Source organism: Penicillium chrysogenum (assembly GCF_028827035.1).
Source record: "Penicillium chrysogenum strain IBT 35668 chromosome Unknown utg000001l_segment0_segment0, whole genome shotgun sequence".
NCBI lineage: Eukaryota > Fungi > Ascomycota > Eurotiomycetes > Eurotiales > Aspergillaceae > Penicillium > Penicillium chrysogenum.
The window spans coordinates 7,396,577-7,416,861 of record NW_026622749.1 but is presented as its reverse complement, the minus strand read 5'-3'; the positions used below and the strand labels follow the sequence as shown (position 1 = coordinate 7,416,861).

Here is a 20,285-nt window from a genome sequence, read left to right as displayed (position 1 = left end):
GTCCTATTTTTCTACAATCCATCTCCATCATAAAATCAGCCTTGTCCGGGGTATATTGTCCGATGCCGTGGTGCCGACGAAGTCGTGACGTCAACCACACTTGGTAGAAAAGCACATTGAACTTATCTACCGATTTGCAGGCGAATACCTAAATAGGGAAGTATAAAGAAGAAGATATCCAATGCAAATTAAATCGGTAGAGAAAAATTGACATGTGTTATATAAGCGTTGAAACCATAGCCCTCAGTAAGGAATACCGTTGGTCATCAGTTGGAACTGATCATAACCCTTAGTAGACACGCTCATATACGACTTGCGCACAAGTTCCCGCATGTACTCGGCCGCATCGCGCTCACTCTTGTCCAACACAAACCGGTCACGGAAATTCTTCAGCGTCTCGGGTTTGAAGCACGGAAGACCACTGTCAAGCATGAGGGAGACAATATGAGCCAGCTTCGTGCTATAAGGGCGAGATGCAAGGAATGCCTTCACTACCAACGACTCGAACCACCGGTATGGCTGCGTGTTGGTCGGGTTGTGGGAGCTGCCTGGCAAGTTGATGCCTGAGTTGCCGCCCTGATGATGGGCTGGGTCATGGGTTCCACTCATGACGGCGACCATCTCCGAGGTCAACTTGAACGGCGCGCGCTCGAATCGCACTCCACCAGGCGCAATATCAAAGCAGAATCCGAAGTCAATGTGAATGATATGGCCCGCATCATCGATCATGATGTTTCCGTTGTGACGGTCCTTGAATTGCAGCAGGTAAGAGATTACTGAGTAGGCAGCCATGCTCTTGACGAAGTTGGTGCGCGCTTCTTGGAATCGGATAGAGTCCTCGCCACCGTATTTCGACACGAAGTAGTCATATAGCCCATTGACGGCCTCGCGGCCGAGCATGTCGCGAGAAATGGAGTTGGGAAGCACGTCAATCACACCACAGCCAGGCGCTGTTGAAGTCACCCGGTAAGGGTACACCCAAACGTCTAGGCCAACACTGGTGAAGATGCTCCTGAAGGCCGCAATCATTTGCAGGGCAAGCATGTCCTGGCGACAGTCGTCACCGACCTTGAAGATAGCTGACTGCCATACTTCATATGTCTCCTGCTCAGGCTCGGAATGATGCGTCAATTGCCGTTGGTGGTGGTGGTGGTCACCGGCGTTGGCCTCGGTCTTTTCAAGCATTCGTGGTCTTGTCTTCTGGATGCGGAAGGTCGCCATATATGGCGCTTTCGCATGACTCTGCAATGGCTTACCAGACTTGCGGTCGATGCCAACGACTACACCGTCAGGGTTGCTAGGAAGGTACACCCCAACTTCCACCTTGATCTTACGCAACTCTTCCTCAATCTTCTCTTTCTTCTCGGGCTTACTCCTCTTGATATACGGGCGAAGTTTGCCAGAGACGCCCGTAACTTCATTGAAAAACGAAAACTCCCTCTCATAGAACGCACGCTCCTCGTCTGAGAAGCTGTTGATCAAGTTATCTAGGAAGCGGTCGAGTGTATCTTTGATAGGGTCCGGCTGTTAAAGCAGAATGTTAGCGAACGGTGATCAAACTTTTGAGAATATCAATACTTACGATCTGAGAATCTTCGTCCTTGAAGGAGTTGGCCTTCATGTTCCAAATAACTTGATGGGCAAACAGCTGATCCAACCTGGCTGTTTCGAGGATGTAGCGGTCTACATAACCCAGAGCATCGAAGCGAAGGGCTTGAATGAGCTGTGGCACAAAGTAGAACCGAACATCCATCGAATAGCTCTCCAGCGCTCGCATGGCATACTGCAGGATGTACGGATGGTTGCCGTAAGCGGGCATGAAGTAGGTGATAGCCTCCGTAGGAGTAACGGGAGCCCAGTACAGCATGTACTTCAACTGGGAACCGACATCAATGGGCAGACAGTTGTCAAACATTATCTCCAGAGCGCTTGGCTCTTCAATGACCTTCTCGGGGAAACTGAGTATCAATGATCTGACATCAGCCTGCATTTTGGGTGACGGGAACCGGGCAGCCATCTGAATAGCCAACCCTGCATTTTCCGCCCAGGCAAGCCGAAGTAAAGATACGGGGCCGTCATCGGGATTTCTGCCACCCAGCGAAGGGATGTGGTGCTTTCGCTCCGGGTCAAGGGGGAAGAGCCAAACTCGAAGGCGGGATCGTTCATTCTCCACGAGGACTTGGAGCAGGTTTTGTTTGGCCTGCAAAGACTTGCATGACCCTTGGGCATTGGCGGCGATACCGGCAACGGCTCGTAAAGCCGTGGTCACCTCGCTAAGAATTCTGTCCTCTGCCTTAATCTGCAGCCGATTGCCTCCGAACGACCACCTTGGAGGGTGCTTAAACCAACTCAACGCAGCGGACAGAATCTGATCTTTGAGTTTCCAACATGCGCTACTGTTTCGGGGGCTGAGATGCCTCAATACCTTGAGACCAAGGAGCACAATTCGGAAATGAATTTCTCTTGCCAAAGGATGGCCCTCGGTCTTTGAAAGTCCAACAGTCGTACTGCCAATCAAGCGATAGAACAGCTGTTGATCCTGCAGATTTCCTAGGCGGATGGCATTGAAGTGACTCTCAAAGAAATGTAGAACTCGCAGGTGTGGCGAGAGAGTGTCTTGGGCTTTTTGCTGCATGCGAAGCATAAGATCCTTGTCAGTCGGCAAAAGTTCAATCTTAGTATGCAGTGGGTCAAGGTATTCAAAGGAAGGATCGAACAATCCTTTACGGCGCTTCATGCTTCTCTCCCAAGCCTCAATCACCTCGCATAGGATTCGTGGCTCGGTGCTTGGGTTCTCGTGGATGACACCAAGCCAGAGAGATACACCAAGCTTGACTGTCTCCTTGGTGAAAATCTGGAAAGGCAAAGCAACCAAGTAGTGAACCACGGAGAGTCGTGGTTTGCTGCTGCTGCAAATAAGTCCCGCGGCCTGTCGAAGAACATCTCTAACTTCTATAAGGGGGATATCCTCGCCAGCAATGCTTCGCCCATATAGACGAGAGAGGGTCTCTTCCAAAGAATCGGCGGACTCAGGCAACAGATTCACGCGAGGCTGTTCAACATAGACGTTATAAATATTCCCCCCTAGGCCGCCGAGAGTAGACATGTCCGGACGTCGGTACTTCTGGCGCGTTGTGTATAGTGCCATGAAATCAGATGCAACATTGAAGTCGCTGCCTCCGTAGCCATCGATTGATCCAAGCCGTGGGTCACTTTGTGGGATAAGGGAGCCCATTTCGAGAGCGAATGAACGTCCCATCGATATGTGCCCATAGCCACCGTCATCGTCATACTCGGAAAGATAGGTCTGCAGTAATCCTTTGATATCTAATGGGGCAATGTTCAGGACGGTCGTCACCCAGGTCCTGGCTCGTTCATGGAACCTATTCAGAGTCGCCCTTCTCAAGGCGTAGTTGTCGGGCAATTCGACCTTGACAATGCCCATGGGAGACACCAAGGACGGTTTCCACTCAAACTCATCGAGTTCTCCTTGAAGACAGGAAGACCACATGACAGTCAGAATCTCAAGCAAAGCAAAGAGCGAATGCTTTTCGCACAAGGCAGAAGGGCATTCACGAATGATCTTGTCGGCACACTGCGTTGCGATACTTTGGACCCTCTCAATACGATGACAGCAAGCCACCAGGAATCCCGCAAGCTGTTTCGACAGGTAAGGGGTCGAAAAGTCATCGTGCTCCCCGGACAGTGTGAGAGACAGATAACAAGTGACAGCTTTGTCTGCAACAGCATTCATGCACGCGAGAATCTCCGGAGTGGCCAAGGCTGGGTCAAGGAAATAACTGAGCGTCTTGGTAGAGTCCCCCGAGGAGGCGCGGAGGCTTTCGACCAAGACTACAGCGTTAAGAAACACTGCTCTAGAATAGTCCAGTCTCTTGATATCAGATTCTCGGCCAGGGAGTTCAGAGATCAAAGCCCTCTTCTGCTCCATGGCTCGCTGCAGTCCCATCCCGCGCCTGAGCACCGTGTTCAATTCCACATCGCTCTCCAGAGAGTCCATGTGGTTCTCAGCAACTAAAGGAGGAGAGTGATGCGCGAGAAGGCGAAGTTCCTTGTGATACTGTTGGGCAACACTAGAGCTGATGGATATTCCATGGATGGCGATGTTGAACCAAGCATCTCGGAACAGAGTCAGTATGGCTTCATCATACTCAAAGGCTGACTGGGAAGCTCCGGTACAACTGCCATTGGAAGACACGAGTAGAGCTAGCGGTTTCAAGAGGGGAGTGATATCATCAGCGGCAAAAATGATTTCCTTGTGTCGCTCATACTCGAAGTCTGGCACATCACCCTTGTTTATAATGCTTTCCAACAAATGGACCAAATAAAGCCTGTGGAGCGGTGACTTTCGATCCAAAGTAATCGAGAGGTAAGCCATGGCACATTGAACAGCATCAGAGATGGTGTTCAGTCCCTTATTAACGCCATCAAGGTAGATACGTGCGTAGAACTTCAACAGAAGCTGGAACTCGGCTTGTCCACCGCTCAAGGCAAGAACGGCAGTTTCCTGGATGATAAGGGCATCAACTGCGACATTGATCTTGCCAATCTTTTGCAGAAGCATAGACTGGGCCAAAGCACTGATTTTGTCGTCATTGCAATTAGTCGCAACTGTTACGATGGCATGAATGAGATTCCTGTAGGTGGTTGTGTCATCTTCGCCAGTTGCCGAGAGCGATGTCTGGCTTGCATTTCTTGGGTATGCCTCGAGGTTCATCCCTGGCCCGGTATGATCCCCAATGAGCTGGTCTTGGCTAGATAGATCCACATTCGTGCTCGGACTTAGCGCATTGCCAAGCGAGTAAAGGGTGGTAATAACAGCGTCCTCGGACAGAATAGTCAGGACCTGGGCGAGGCACCGAGAAGCGACGGCAACGGTGGAACGAGCTGACACGCCTCCCTGGGCCAGGAATCGCAAAAGGCAGCGTCTTCCAATAGACGCACCATTTGGAGACATTCTTGCCAGGATTGCGGTACACTTCAAAACCGTCACGGACAATTCCACGTTCGACATTTGCTGGGAGTCAAGCAATGTGTCCTCGAGCCAGGATAGCAGTACTTCGTTGTTGGTTGCATCTTCGCCAAGAATCACGCAGTGGAGGAAGCCTACCAGCGCATGTCCCTTAACAGAGAAGGCAAGGTGTTGCTGCCAAGGAGAGCCGACTTGCAGGTAGTCGGAGCCATCCTCTAGCAAATGAATTTCCTCACTAATGATATCCGTGACGCGCTCGACCAGAGAGATATCCGCCTCGTCATAGCTCTTGGCAATACCTACGCCAGTCATGTAGTCATCCAAGAGCTGCTCATCGGTTAGGTGTTGGAACCCAATCAGAGAGGCTGCGCATGATTTCACAAAGCGCATATAGCCTTCTTGCACAAGCATAGCACCTAGTGGGCGACCGTGAGCAGCATAGCGACGGGTGTATTTTCTCCAGTCTTTAAAAGCATGCTCCGCGACGTTTGCATTGCGGAGAGTGGACGAAGCCGTCTCTACTGCAATTAGGAAAGGCTCGGACAGCATTGCACGCAACAGATCGACGATGCGTAACTTTTCGCTTGCATGCCAGATAGCAGTGTATTCTGCGGAGGCTTCCATAAATCCAACAAGGGAAACGGCGATTGACAAAACGGCAACAGATTCATGTATAACGCCCTGTCGCCCCGCCTCAGATCTAGAGTATTGGAAAGGTGTGACTGCATTAATAGCCTCGGCGCAGTTGTTCAAATATCCATGCACAGCGTCAAGGGCCGTCTGTCGCAGGTTTGGATACTTAGTTCCCAAAGACAAAAGCGCGAGAGCTAGGTTGTTCGTGAGAGTCTCCCAAGGCGACGGCTTTACACCATGGAGGAAGGGCGAGGACCGAAATAGCTGGCTGTGGGATTCTGGTAGGTATCGAGAGAGTTGTAATACCAATTGAGCAGCATTTTCCGGGTCGTTCACCGAGGAGGCCGCCTTGCATAGGGCCAGGAGGACATCTAGTTCGCGGATTCCCTGTCCAAACGTTAGGCCGCACTCACTACACAACTGGGGGGTTCGGCAGCAATAAAGAAACACACCATTGGAACCTGGGATGTTGGAGCCTGCTGTCTCAAGACTCCATCCAGAGAACCATCGGGCTCGAAAGTCGACTGAGACTGTTCCGCGAGGCGAGCGAGCTCCGATCCATTGGCAGGTGCCTCGACTGCTAACGCAGCGAGCTTTTGGAAAGCGAAACGTCTAATTCCACCTGATAGACTTTAACTGTCCGTCAGCATGATCCCCAAGTATTCAATAATTCCACATACCCGTCCATTTTGAAGAACCAAAGGGCCTAAGGTTGGGGAATCGGCGAATTGGGGAACTCGGAGAATGAGGTCAGGGGATACAGCACGTGAAACGCGAACCTAGGTCCGAACCCTTTTTTATTTGTTGACGTGAAGTATAGTGTACCCTATATTATATTATTATATTATTTTCTTATGTACTCCGAAGTATGTACGGAGTAGTTCTATAACTTCAACATAATGTAGACACTAGATCGTCACTTCTCTCATATCTGCCCTTGCCAGTTCTTTGAGGCGGAGAGCCACGGGAACAGAGAGCTTTCTCCAGGTCTCTTTCCCTCCGAACAAGCTATAGACTCATTCCCCACATATCTTTCTTTCATTGCTCCTTTTTTTTCTCTTCCATCTTCGTATTGTGTATTCTTTCAGTACAGAATTAAGAAGGGCTTAATTGACGCCCTTGCTATTGTTGAATTGACCGACAACTATCGCTAATTGGTCTGGAACTCTCTCCAGTCAGGGTGATAACAGCCTGTATTATGCCACCCCGTGAGAAAAGCTCGCTCAAGCGAGGAAGGGTACGTTTCATTCCTGTTGGCACTGTCATTTACTTACAGGGGTTACTATAGGTTACTGCCGATGCAGATTCACAAGATCAAAAGAAACCTCGACGGTCTCAAAGAATCTCGGGTCAAGTCCAGATCCAACCACAAGACACCCCAGTCGACTTGGACTACTTGCCAACCCCAGTCACCGGTCCTCAATCTACCGCTACAGAGACTCGGAATGAGTTAACTGTCACGCCTCCCGAAAGCCCTCGCAACAGCCCTCAACATATCTCATCCGGATCCGAATTGTCGCACGCGATTTCCTCGCCGCCAGCGTTCGAGGATACCCAGGCGCTTTCACAGTTCGTGTATCCACCCAGAGCATTCGCAGACGACGTGAAGGATGAGGACGCCGAAGGAGTCTGGGGCTATCTGCTCCCACTAGATGAGAACGGGAATGGCCCACTTGTGCTGAGGAAGCGCGATGATTGCGATGATGGTGATAGTACTGCCAAAGCCAAGGGGGGAAGGCCCAAAAGTCCAAGAGCGCTAAGTCGCCAGGAGGCTTCTTGGTCGGCCGTCATCCTGAGTGTGGTAAGTGATGATAAGCTTGATGGCCGTTATGGAGTGTCTGTTCTGACCAAAGTCAGATCGCGTCCTTGAAATTCCCACAATTTCAAACCGGCACTTCCTCATTTTCGCGGAAAAGAAGAAAGGCGACATGGTTGCTGTGCTGGAGGATCTTTCTAGCAATGGAACATTTGTTAATGATGCCATTGTTGGGCGTAACAAGCACAGGGAACTGGAGGACGGCGATGAAGTTTCAATTCTGAATGAAGCCCGTTTTGTCTTCCGTTACCCCCGCACTCGGGAAACGAATGGTTTCCGTCAGCAATACCGGATTCTCAACCAGCTCGGCAAGGGCCACTTTGCAACCGTCTATCTGTGTGCTGAACGATCTACCGGAGACAAGTATGCAGTCAAAGTCTTTGAAAGGCGTCTCGGTGACTCGCAAAAGTCACAGAACGACAATGCTCTGCAACAAGAGATTGCGTTGCTGATGGGCGTTCATCATCCGAATCTACTGTGTCTCAAGGAGTCCTTTGATGAGAATGATGGCGCTTATTTGGTACTTGAATTGGCACCCGAAGGAGAACTGTTCAACTGGATTGTGAACAATCAGAAAATGACCGAGGATGAAACTCACGGTGTGTTCCGCCAACTGTTTGATGGGTTGAAATATCTGGTATGCACATCAAAAGCCCACATACAAAAAGAAATTCCTGAGTCAGCTAACGTGCCATCAGCATGAACGAGGAATTGTGCATCGAGATATCAAGCCAGAAAATATCCTGGTTGCAGACAGGGATTTGAACGTGAAATTGGGTGACTTTGGGCTGGCTAAAATTATTGGGGAGGAATCTTTCACGACGACCCTGTAGGTGAAAGCCTGCCCGTTTCAATGCGAAATAATCACTAACATTTGCTTCCAGCTGCGGTACACCAAGCTGTAAGTCGCAAAGTACGGGACCTTGAAACCTCGTTGGTACTAATTTCGCAGACGTTGCCCCGGAGATTCTGCAAGATACCCGCCACCGAAAATACACCAAGGCTGTGGATGTATGGTCCCTTGGGGTTGTTCTCTACATCTGTCTCTGTGGCTTCCCGCCATTCTCGGATGAACTGAACACTCCGGAGAATCCATTTACTCTCGCCCAGCAGATCAAGATGGGCAAGTTTGACTACCCGTCACCGTACTGGGACTCTGTTGGCGATCCCGCTCTGGACCTAATCGACAGGATGCTTACCGTGGATGTCAACAAGAGAATCACGGTGGATGAGTGTCTTGAGCATCCTTGGATGACCGGAAAGTACCCGAGTGTCACTGACAGCACAGATGGCCTGACGGGGGCTCTTGGTAAACTGGACTTTTCTAAGCGCAAGTTTAACCGGGAGCGGACCTTGTTGAGCAGCATCAACGATGCTCACTTCAGCGAGCACGCCGAAGGCACCGAGAAACCGGTCAAAGTATTCCGAAATGAAGCCAGGAAGCGTGTCCACAACCGACCCGCCAAGGCATCCCAACGTGAGGTCTCACCAAGTGGCAACCGGGCCCCGAAAGATTTCATCAACATTGGAGAACGTGGTGATCCGACCTTGTATGACAATTAAGGGGTACTATGGCCTTTGTACGACGTTTTATTCTTATTGACTTTGGGGATATCATTATCAGGGGTGTCAAAATGGGATTCATGTATAGTTAGGTCAGGATCAGGCGAAACGATGTACAATTAGGGATTCTTTTCGAATGATGAGAGTATTATTCCATATGTGATCTCACGCAGTAATAGTACTATACTATCGGGGACCCCTTGACCGGAGTGGCGTGATGTGTCTATATACTCCATATACGGAGTACATATAACTATACAGTAGTTAGGCATGACATAGTTATAAATAGAGAATACATAAAATAGAACAAAGTAACGAACTAACAACTAATAACTAATTAATTAACTAATTAGAAAAACGTGTCCGAATTATATCGGCACGTCTATTCTAGACCAGAGTAATAGGGGCGGGTCTCTCCTCGCCGAATGATATCGGACTTAATTATTTTCCCTCTTTCGCCTCCTGTTTAATCTTCCATCTTCTCTCGTTTTGTTTATAAATTCAATTGGAGGCTAACAGACAGGGTCATAGGGTCATTGTGAGCCCGTTTTTCTTTTCGGCTGTTCTTTTCTTCCTTCGACTCTCTCCTTTTGCCTCCTGACAACATGGGCCTCTTTGCAAGTTTCCTCGAAACCTTCTGCGAGCACTGCTCGACCCAGTCAATCTACACTTTGGCCAGTGTCGGAGCACTGTCATTTATTGTGCTATCGGTTGTGATCAATGTGCTGCGCCAGCTCTTCTTCAAGAAAGCCCATGAGCCCCCCGTGGTCTTCCACTGGTTCCCCTTTGTTGGAAGCACCATCAGCTATGGCATGGACCCATACAACTTCTTCAACCAGGCCCGCGCAAAGGTATGTAGATCGCATATATGTATTTGGCCCCCAGAAGAATCCAATTGCTAATTTGGGGGTTAAATGCTGGCAGTATGGCGACATCTTCACTTTCGTTCTCCTGGGCAAGAAGACCACCGTCTACCTAGGTACCAAGGGCAACGAGTTCATCCTTAATGGCAAGCTTCGTGATGTGAATGCCGAAGAAGTTTACTCCCCCTCACCACCCCCGTCTTCGGTCGTCACGTCGTCTACGATTGCCCCAATGCTAAGCTCATGGAACAGAAGAAGGTATAGAAGGAATGGATCACACCAAAAAGCCCGTCCGCTGACCGTTTCCTAGTTTGTCAAATTTGGTCTTACCTCTGAGGCGCTTCGGTCTTACGTTCGCTTGATCACCAATGAGGTCGATGACTTTGTGAAAAATTCCCCCGCTCTCCAGGACCCTAAGGGTACTTTCAATGTCTCCAAGGTCATTGCCGAAATCACAATCTATACAGCCTCCCGCTCGTTGCAAGGAAAGGAAGTCCGCGCTCGATTCGACTCGACTTTTGCTGAAATGTACCACGACCTCGATAAAGGTTTCGCTCCTATCAACTTCATGCTGCCATGGGCCCCTCTCCCCCACAACCGCAAGCGTGACGCTGCACAGAAGAAGATGACCGAGACATACATGGATATCATCAAGGCGCGCCGTGCATCTGGTGGTAAGAAGGACTCTGAGGATATGGTTTGGAACTTGATGTCGTGCACCTACAAGAATGGCACCCCGGTTCCCGATGAGGAAATTGCCCACATGATGATTGCGTTGCTTATGGCGGGCCAGCACTCTTCGTCCTCCACTGCTGCCTGGATTGTTCTGCGCCTGGCCACTTGCCCGGAGCTTATGGAGGAGCTTTACCAAGAGCAACTCCAGGTTCTGGGCTCTGACCTGCCTCCTCTCACCCATGAAGGACTCCAGAAGCTCGACTTGCACTCCAAGGTGATCAAGGAAACCCTCCGTATCCACGCTCCTATCCACTCGATCATTCGGGCCGTCAAGAACCCCATGCCTGTGGAAGGTACTCCTTACGTTATCCCTACCACTCACAATGTCCTTTCTTCTCCCGGTGTTACTGCTCGCTCTCACGAGTTCTTCCCCGAGCCTCTGAAGTGGAACCCCCACCGCTGGGACGAGTCTGGAACTGACACACCCAAGGATGAAGATGAGGAGCAGATCGACTATGGTTATGGACTGGTTACCAAGGGCACCAACAGCCCTTATCTGCCTTTCGGTGCTGGTCGCCATCGCTGCATTGGTGAGCAGTTCGCCTACGTGCAGCTGGGCACAATCCTGGCTGCGCTGGTGAGACACTTCAAGTTCTCCCAGCCTAGCGCTGATGCACCCTTCCCCGAGACTGATTATTCGGTAAGTTGTGTTCTATCACGATCAACCCGACGTTTGACTGACCATATTCTAGTCCCTCTTCTCCAAGCCTCTGGGTACATCCTTTGTTCAGTATGAAAAACGTGGAGTCAAAGCATAATCGAACTCCGAGTTACGTTTTAGAAAAGATTCCCATTCAAATTTGGATCACATTTTAATGCCCGTACATGGATGCATCAAAGGTTCGACTGAACCAGAGCCAAGTTCACTATGTGGGACAGCTCTCGCATCATGGACTTCTTTTTTTCACTTTTGAGACGATACTGCTGTATGAATATCCACTTCTCGCGACTTTTGAGTCGCATGTTTCTCTAAACGTCTACCTAGGTACATAACTCAATCATATTATTTTTAATCAGACATCATAAGAACACCTCACTTTTTACCCTGGAACAAAATAACTATAACATAGAGAATATGAGAGAAAATCATGATTGCAATAGTATAGCAATAGTATAGTACAGTTCGAATTTGAACATCCAGGCTCAACAAGAAATATGCAAGATACACAACGTGGTATTACACCGTTCACATTCACGTTCACATTCACGCCTTCTTTCTCTCATCCAGCCTCTTCTTGTTTTGGACCTCCCGGCGTCGTCGCTCACCACCATCAACCTTCTGCCCCCGCTTGTCTTCCCACATGCCCTCCTGGACTGAAATGGTAGCAGCAGTACCATTGGAACCCTTCAAAGGCTGGAGGAAAGGACCCATAGGCTGACAGCCACGGTGAATCTTCATATGCGCAAATTTCTTGATCAGGTGCTTTTTGCCATATTGATATGTAGTGGCATCAGGCGCCAGGTTGACAATAGCTTTCGCCATACCGGGTGACAGTGTAGCGGACGAGGTTTGAACTGCCGCTTTTGTGCCTCCATTCGTCAGGCCTCTGGCATTAATAGGCACCTCAACAACCCGCAATTGTGCAACACCATCAACCACAGTATCCAGGTCACCTCCAGGGCCGTACAATCCGTTCCTGAACTTCTCGCGCTTCCGGATCAGGTACCGTCGCTGGCGGGCTGGCTCAATGCCGGCATCGCGGAGTTGGTTGGAGTTTAAGGTGAAAAGTTCTTCCCATGAGGGAATCTTGCTCGCTTGCTTAGACATTTCGCGGCCAATCAGGGTGAGGAAGGTCTGGACATCAGGGACGAAAGGGGTCGGAGATGGCACGGGCGGGCGGGTGTTCTTGTGGAGTGATCGGATATATTGGTTTGAAATTGACACAGGCTTAAATAGGCGCGCTGCCCAGCTGCCCAGCGGTGAATTGCGCATTGCCATGACGCTCATGGTGAAAGTGTTGCGGGAAGGATGCCGCAAGCTCCGATTTTGCTAGTAACTGTCGTGCTATGTTTTCCCGGAAGATCAGATTCGTAGTGGTAGGTGGCCAGTGAGTAAATTGTTGAGCGATTGCCTTCAAAGGTGACAGGTTTCCAGCAATTACCGAGGAATTGGCTGGGGGTCGCTGTTGACTGACTTGGAGAAATTTCGAGAGTCGCCAACCAAGTCCAGGATCAACAATACTCCGAGCCAGCCTATGGGGAAATGACATCGACCCTCAATATTTACACTGCCGCCTTCACCTCAAAAGATATTTTGCTAAATATGATCTCTTAATACTTTTAGTAGCCACTGAATACCTGTGGCTATTTCTTTAATTTCTTGTCACTCCCTAGAGTTTGGTCTTTTCCTTCAACTCTAATCATGGCACTTTCACCCTTTGGCTCTCGTTCGCCGTCCATGACTGTGCATTCCCCAAATACAGCAATCAGGCTGAGAGCTACTGCTGCACAGAATTCTTCTACTGGAACTGCATCTGCAGCTGTGTCAAAGCCTGTGCAGAATGGGGATCGCGAACTCACCGAACAACTGAACATCGATGTCCGGGAACGATACGTCAAAGGTATTTGAACATCTGCTGTATTGTTTTCTAGGGCCAGTATGCTAACATATAAACTAGACAGGAAAGTAGGAGAAGGTACATACGCCGTGGTATACGTTGGCCACCTCCGACATGATCCATCATCCCTCGTTGCGATCAAGAAGATCAAAGTCAATGCCGAATACAAGGATGGACTTGCTATGGATGCGGTTCGTGAAGTGAAGTACCTGCAAGAGCTAAAGCACCCCAATGTCATTGCCCTCCACGATGTTTTCTCCTCCAAGGATCAAAATCTGAGCTTGGTTCTTGAGTTTCTTCCCGGTGGAGATCTTGAGATGCTCATCAAGGATAGTGATATTCAGTACGGTGTGGCCGATATCAAAGCTTGGATGGGGATGCTTGCCCGGGGTGTATGGTGGTGTCACGAGAACTTTGTCCTCCACCGGGACATCAAGCCCAACAACTTGTTGATCGCGTCAGACGGGGAGGTCAAATTGGCCGATTTCGGCCTCGCCAGATCCTTTGCCGACCCCTTGTTCAACATGACCCATCAGGTCATCACTCGGTGGTATCGGCCGCCCGAGCTTCTCTACGGTGCGCGACAATACTCTGGGGCGGTCGATATTTGGTCTATGGGGATGGTCTTTGCCGAGCTCCTGCTACGGGTTCCCTTCGTGGCGGGCAACACGGACCTGGATCAAACGTCCAAAATCTGCGAAGCGTTCGGCACACCAACGGAGGAGAACTGGCCCGGTGTCAGCAAGCTTCCCTACTACATTGCCACCGACAAGGCCCATTTGGTGCCGTTACAAGGGCGCGATTTCTTCATGCGACAGTTCCCCACTGCAGGTCCGGTGGGCGCCGATCTGCTGATGTCGATGTGTGCACTTGACCCACGCAAGCGCAGTACGGCTGTCCAGTGCCTGCGACACAACTGGTGGACGATTGAACCTCGTCCGACCAAGAATGAAGATCTCCCGCGGAAATCTGGCGGGACCAAAAAGATGGGAGATGATTTGACCCGACGTGGTGGCGAGCTGGACGAGGGCATGTTCAAGAGTGCTGCCCGGCAACTGGATTTCGGGATGAAATGATGACACGAAAATACAGATATATGTACAATATAGACAAAAGGAAAAACAAACCCGAAGCACGCTAATAATAGTATTATTATTTGATGCCACCTCAGCCGAGACGCTAGATATGCATGGCATTGACATCTGCAGCCACTATTAGATTGTCGCCCAGTCAACACTGAGAGCTTAGTGGAAGTGGAGAGAGACTCATCCAGTCGGGGAAACGGTATGGATTTTCCTCCACGATCAGCTGTCATATTGCACTGTTTTGCAGTATTTGATCGAGTTCGGGCTACGGAGTACAAGGCCATAAGAGCCTGTTTATATTCTGAATATACAACATAGGCTCCCTTGCATGGATGTGTTCCTCTGAGAAAGAAATGGAGGTTCACCAAATAACAAAGAGATACTCTATATATCCTGTACTTTCTGCATTTGTACTGTGCTCAGTATGTTGTAGATGTAGATGGTAGATGTATACGGTCACGGGACAACGGGACATAAATGAGGATCAACGCCAGATTAATTTTAATTTTTGGTTTAAACGTCAATCTTTGCTGGATTCGAATAGCCGTTTATCTTTTTTGGCTCGAACAGGAGTTCATCCCAAGCTTCACCTTTCTAGGGAGAGACCTGGGATTATATACTCCTTCAACCCTTTTAAGGACAAGAGACAGGAATATAAACAGGAAGACAGGACGACAGGAAGACAGGACGACAGGACGACACCACGACACGACACGACAGGGCAAGGCCTTCATTCCAGATCCTAACTTCAAGTTAAAATGATAGATTAGGGTCCACCTCCAAAAAACCAGTCGCCTTCGACATCTTATTCGCCCCCTTTTCCCTTTGCTGAAACCTCCACTGGCCTATCATTGGACCTGAGATATCCCGGAATTTCCCCTACGGTTTACGTCTAAAAGGCATTATCCCCCTTTTCCTATGTACATACAACATAGATGCTTTGGTTTCGATGGGATGGGAGAAGGGGAGTAACTTTTTCCAAGTATCATGAGTCTGCTCTGTAGGGGATAGAAGGAGACAAGGAGAGAGGAGAGAAGGATAATATCAGCATATTAAATTACGGATTTAAACAATACAATAATATATAATAAGAATATCTTAAGAAGGTCTTATATGTAGATTGTTTATATAAAATAAAATACAAGTCTGGACTTTCTGCGGGGATTATTTGGTGACGCCTTTTTCTCTACGGAGGATCTCTCTTCGCGTCTCTTTGCATCTTTGCACTTCTGCTTCTTCATCTTTACTTTTTCCCTTTCCAATTCTTTTTTTCCATCTCCCCCCACTTCTTCCCATGAACCCGCGATTGCAACATCCCAGGACATGCTCGTTTGAATCTGTGAGTACCCGAGACCTGAATCATAACATAATATCCGTGTGTTGTGTACATTTTGAAGATCAAACTACATCTGGCGAAAAAACACTGTGGAATCACCATTTCTCTGGTCAAGGACCCAATCTTCATGTCTCTCATTCATCAGCTAACTTCGAAAAAATGGTACAGGCTGAACCTCGTCGATCTGCCTGTATGGCCGTCACATTCACTTATTCCTATTGAAATACATCTCTTACGTTACAAGAAACCAAGTCGCCATGGCCTCAATGTCGACATTGCCCCAGCCCTCGCAACTGTCGCGGCCAGTACCAAACCCTTCAGCCGGATCATTAACCTCCCTCCCCAACCCTAAACCCAGAAAGTCAACGGGTTCCGACACGCCACGGGCCGCATCCCCCTACCAGACCTCCAAGCTGCGGACCCCATCCACCCCCAAACCATCGCTCAAGTCACCTCTATCAACTTCAAACTCAACCTCCAGTCTGAATGCGTCCCGGTCAACTTCCGGCGGGCGCACTCCTGGTAGCCCCGATAAATCTTTGCGCCGAACAATTAGTATCGCCTCGTTTCCTCAACCACCGAAGGCCAGCAGTCGTCCATCCACCGCATCATCGCTCTCCGGTATCCAAGGTGCTACTTCCAGCGTGCGACCCCAAAGAAGCTCACGACTGAGCACCGGAACTACAAGCAGCTATCGGAGCTCGAAAACTCCGTCATTACTCAACGGCAGTGGAGAAGGGAAATTCATATCGAGCGGAGATGCGCGAGATCCGGAGACATCTCCAACCCACAGCAGAAGTTCATCCGCCCAAGGATCTTGCTCAACGAGTGCGACCACTTTCGAGGATGCAGATGATACGGGAAAATCAAGCTCCAAGCCAAAGGAGATCAAGGGCAATGTGCTTGTCAGCGTGCGCGTTCGTCCCGACAACAACGGTGGAGGGGAGACTCCCCGAAACCATGGCGAATGGTCCGTCGATAGCCGGCGAAGCCTCATCACGTACCGTGGGAAAGAAGGAGGCGATTACTTTTATGGTGAGAATGATCGTTCCTTAACTCACTTGCCCCCCATCGGTCGTCACTAACCCGTTGAGCAGATAACGTCTTTAATCCACAAGAAAACAATGCCAAGGTTTATGATTCGGCTGCGAAACGTCTTGTCCGGCGGGTCATGGAGGGTTATCATGGGACGGTCTTTGCATATGGTATGACGGGAACCGGAAAGACTTTTTCTATGCAGGGAACAGCAACTTCCCCCGGTGTAATCCCACTCGCAATCACCGACATCTTTTCTTTCATCAGAGAGACCCCACATCGGGAGTTCTTGCTGCGGGTCAGCTATCTGGAAATCTACAACGAGAAGATTAACGACCTCCTTTCCGCTTCCGCTGCCAACGCGCCAGCGGGAGCCCATCAGGAGGAAATCAAATTGAGAGAAGATAGCAAACGAGGAGTATATGCAACGCCGCTCAAGGAAGAGATCGTGCAGAGCCCGACACAGCTCCTCCGTGTTATCGCTCGAGGTGACCATGCACGACGAACCAGCAGCACACAGTTCAATGCGCGTAGTTCTCGAAGTCACGCGGTGGTTCAGATCGTGGTAGAGAGTCGAGAGCGAGTGCCTTCCAGCAGCTCCCACGATAAGCGCTCCGGGATCGCCCCGGGTGGCGTGCGGGTGTCAACATTGAGTCTGATTGATCTGGCTGGCTCTGAACGTGCGGCTGAGGATAAGGAACGCCGCACAGAGGGTGCTCATATCAACAAAAGTCTGCTCACTCTGGGCACCATCATCTCTCGGCTGTCGGAAAACAAAGATAAGCAAGGCAACCCTACGGACCGCGATGGGAGGCATTTGCCTTACCGCGATAGCAAGTTGACCAGACTTCTGCAGCCAGCCTTGTCCGGTGGCTCGCTTGTGAGTATTCTGTGCACCATCCAACTCACGAGCGCGGTCAATTCGCATACCGGTGAAACTCTGAATACCATGAAATTCGCTGCACGGGCGAAGAATAATATTGTCAGTCATGCCAAAAAGGCCGAGGAGGCATACGGCGGCGGTGGCGGAGATTCGGGGAGTCGGGTACTGCTGGAACGATACCGTATGGAGATCCAGGCTCTTCGCGGTCAGTTGGACTCCCAGGCCAAATCCCAGGCGGAGAAGGAACTCAAATGGGACGAACAGCAGTATGAAAAGGAAGCACAGGCCCGACACGAGGAACAAGTGTTGGAAATGCAGTTGGCTCGGACTGCGCTCAAAGAGCGGATCGAGCATCTCAATCGCTTGATTTTAAGCTCCAAGTCCACCGGTGTAAACAACCATAACAGCCTCTCTGCGTTTGGACGTCTTTCCCGCATGTCTGCAACGGATTCGGGCGCGCGGTCACTACGCTCTTCCGCTAGCCAGTCCACACTAGGTGCCGGCCATTCGTCTGTTCGGCCCATGTCATTCATGTCTGTCAATAGCAACGATCCCTCGTCGGCTATGGGATACCCGGGAGGGTCGTTTGGCAACGAGGACGAATATGACCTTGGTGAATTCGGCGATGGCAAAGCCAGCTTGCAACGACAGGTCACTGCACTGCAGGCTGATCTCGGTGATAAGAACCGTTACATCGCTACCCTAGAGCGCCGGCTGCTCCAGGCAAGGCGGTCCAGTCATTCCCGCATGTCAGGGGGTATTAAGCCCGCAAATGCCACAATTGCCGAGCATCCAGATATCTCCGCTGTCGTCCGCGAGAAAGATATGGAGATCAATGAGCTCCGATTGCAGCTCGATGATAAGGATCGCATGCTTGCTGCGCTTCGATCCGCAACTCGGCATCGAGACTTGGCTACGGTGACCAATGACCCGCAGTCAGAGTTGAAGAGCAAGAATGGGTCTACTGCTGGCGATGTGGACAATTTTGCAGCGACCAATGGCTTCACTGTACAGCCAGAGAGTCCAGGCAAACGTCCCTTGTCCGGTAGAAGTGAAAAGGAGGAAGCGGGAAAGAATATGGACGAGGTCTCGCGCATGCTGGAGGAAATGATCCAGGTTCGAACAGAAAGTGGGCACAACACTAAGAACAGGAGCATTGCCAGTGAAAGCCGACGAGTATCCTCATCAGCGGAAGTGCCGCGTCTCAACCCAACTGCTCCCTCATGGGATCCAAATCTCAGCTCGCCATCCCGAGCATGAAAACCTCAAAGCGTTGCTCTTTTTTCTTCTTTTTTTTTCTAATGCTTTTGCGGAAGCTCTTTGATTCTGTCCGATCTGATACCCATTTCATAGGTTTACTTTCTTGCGCGTGTATCTAATCCGAACTACATTGGAGATCGAGTGTATACTTATTTCATTATATGCTGTACAATATGCCCGTAAATGGTTCACTTGTTGTCATTGTGAACTGGCAAATCCATCCGTATACATAAAAGGTGGATGTATTATCATGAGATGATCTCTAACTCGCCTTCTCTATCTTTGGCGTAGACATCCTTCCACTGATCCCACAATCGCTTCAGCTCCTCTACATATCGAGAGTGGAGTTCATCAATGTACTGATCGTTGATCTTGTCACGATTCTGCTGCTGCATGACCGGGATTGGTCGTCCCACCACAATATTGAGAGGAGTTCGATAGGGCATCAGGCCAACATCGTAGTTGAAAACCCCGCGTGCATGGAACAGGGGAATGGTGAATCCTAAAGTCTGTTTTACAAGCATCTGAAGCTTGTGAATGATAGGGTGCTGATCTGAGTCGACTTGATCATAGAGGTCGTTTTCACCAAAAGCCAAGACAGGCACCAAATCAGCACCCGTGCGAATAGCGAGCTTGACGAACCCTTTGCGTCGCTTCAACACGAGACGTAAGGAATTAGGCTGGGCGTTGAGAGATTCCCGGGCACCTCCAACGACAATCGTGATGGCTCGCCCCATGCCCTCTCCATCTGGGCCTCCTTTGGTGAGGATATTCTCACAGGATTCCCGGGAAACACTAGCAAGTCCCATGGCAAGTGCGTATTCTCGGTAGAAAGGAATCCGGAAGTTCGCGTCGAGCGTCAGCAGAGTGTTGGTGATTCCCGGGAACAGCTTGGAGAAGCCCAAAGCTTCCGTCCCGAATGCGGCGAACGCGCCATGGGAGATAATACCATGTGGATGGTATCCAAATATATACTTCTTTGTGGGTGGAAGCGACTCCTCGCGGTGAAGACGAGCAGGGAAGTAAGATGCATACACTCTCCAGATAGGGAGTGAGCGCAAGAAAGGGCTACGCCCCTTCAGATGGCCCGATGTAGCAGCAGTAGAGAAAAGAGATATGTAGACGAGATATGGGACCAAGAGTGGCCAGGACAGCGGAATGGCGCAGGTAAAGAAGAAGCTAGTCAGGAAGATAGCGATGGTCAAAGTGTGGCATAGCACCACGAACGTTTGTAGACGTCTCTCAAGACCGATATTTAAAGGCGCCCAGTGGATGCTACATGGGGTGAGTTATGGGTAAATCGAAGAGTTGTTGGACGTGACTTACCGTCTTCTTCCGCGACTCGACTGAGATGTAGGCGTCGAGGCACGCCCAGCTGACCGAACTTCCCCGTTCATTGTTGGGTGAGGATGAAGAACGAACCCCCGTAGTGATGGAACTTCTACACAGCTCCCTGTCTCGGCTCGGGTCGTGGCAATGCGAGGGATGCTAAAAGCTCATGTAGATTGTCAGAAATTATCGGGCTGCG

At 50.0% G+C, this 20,285-nt stretch overlaps 7 protein-coding genes across 7 annotated transcripts; 4 read left to right on the top strand and 3 right to left on the bottom strand.

The window, feature by feature from the left end:
* Nucleotides 1-243: 243 nt before the first annotated feature.
* Nucleotides 244-6,311, bottom strand: stt4 (1-phosphatidylinositol 4-kinase STT4; the record flags this gene model as incomplete). Its single annotated transcript, XM_056708663.1, has 4 exons — nt 244-1,524; nt 1,583-6,010; nt 6,076-6,253; nt 6,304-6,311. The coding sequence occupies 4 exons, from the start codon at nt 6,309-6,311 to the stop codon at nt 244-246; spliced, it is 5,895 nt and encodes a 1,964-aa protein (XP_056572965.1).
* Nucleotides 6,312-6,821: 510 nt separating this feature from the next.
* N7489_002907 (uncharacterized protein) lies at nt 6,822-9,002 on the top strand (the record flags this gene model as incomplete). The annotated part of the gene is made up of 6 exons (XM_056708662.1): nt 6,822-6,860; nt 6,912-7,424; nt 7,477-8,076; nt 8,138-8,268; nt 8,324-8,340; nt 8,392-9,002. 6 exons carry the CDS (start codon nt 6,822-6,824, stop codon nt 9,000-9,002), a joined length of 1,911 nt encoding a protein of 636 aa, XP_056572964.1.
* Nucleotides 9,003-9,607: 605 nt separating this feature from the next.
* N7489_002906 (cytochrome P450) lies at nt 9,608-11,358 on the top strand (the record flags this gene model as incomplete). Its single annotated transcript, XM_056708661.1, has 5 exons — nt 9,608-9,853; nt 9,927-10,073; nt 10,118-10,123; nt 10,176-11,240; nt 11,293-11,358. The coding sequence occupies 5 exons, from the start codon at nt 9,608-9,610 to the stop codon at nt 11,356-11,358; spliced, it is 1,530 nt and encodes a 509-aa protein (XP_056572963.1).
* A 446-nt stretch (nt 11,359-11,804) lies between these two features.
* N7489_002905 (mitochondrial 37S ribosomal protein mS41) lies at nt 11,805-12,548 on the bottom strand (the record flags this gene model as incomplete). The annotated part of the gene is made up of 1 exon (XM_056708660.1): nt 11,805-12,548. One exon carries the CDS (start codon nt 12,546-12,548, stop codon nt 11,805-11,807), a length of 744 nt encoding a protein of 247 aa, XP_056572962.1.
* A 414-nt stretch (nt 12,549-12,962) lies between these two features.
* kin28 (TFIIH complex serine/threonine-protein kinase subunit KIN28) lies at nt 12,963-14,234 on the top strand (the record flags this gene model as incomplete). The annotated part of the gene is made up of 2 exons (XM_056708659.1): nt 12,963-13,161; nt 13,219-14,234. The coding sequence occupies 2 exons, from the start codon at nt 12,963-12,965 to the stop codon at nt 14,232-14,234; spliced, it is 1,215 nt and encodes a 404-aa protein (XP_056572961.1).
* Nucleotides 14,235-15,836: 1,602 nt separating this feature from the next.
* Nucleotides 15,837-18,757, top strand: N7489_002903 (putative kinesin family protein (KipA); the record flags this gene model as incomplete). The annotated part of the gene is made up of 2 exons (XM_056708658.1): nt 15,837-16,614; nt 16,677-18,757. 2 exons carry the CDS (start codon nt 15,837-15,839, stop codon nt 18,755-18,757), a joined length of 2,859 nt encoding a protein of 952 aa, XP_056572960.1.
* Nucleotides 18,758-19,005: 248 nt separating this feature from the next.
* Nucleotides 19,006-20,154, bottom strand: N7489_002902 (uncharacterized protein; the record flags this gene model as incomplete). The annotated part of the gene is made up of 2 exons (XM_056708657.1): nt 19,006-20,032; nt 20,084-20,154. 2 exons carry the CDS (start codon nt 20,152-20,154, stop codon nt 19,006-19,008), a joined length of 1,098 nt encoding a protein of 365 aa, XP_056572959.1.
* Nucleotides 20,155-20,285: the final 131 nt, after the last annotated feature.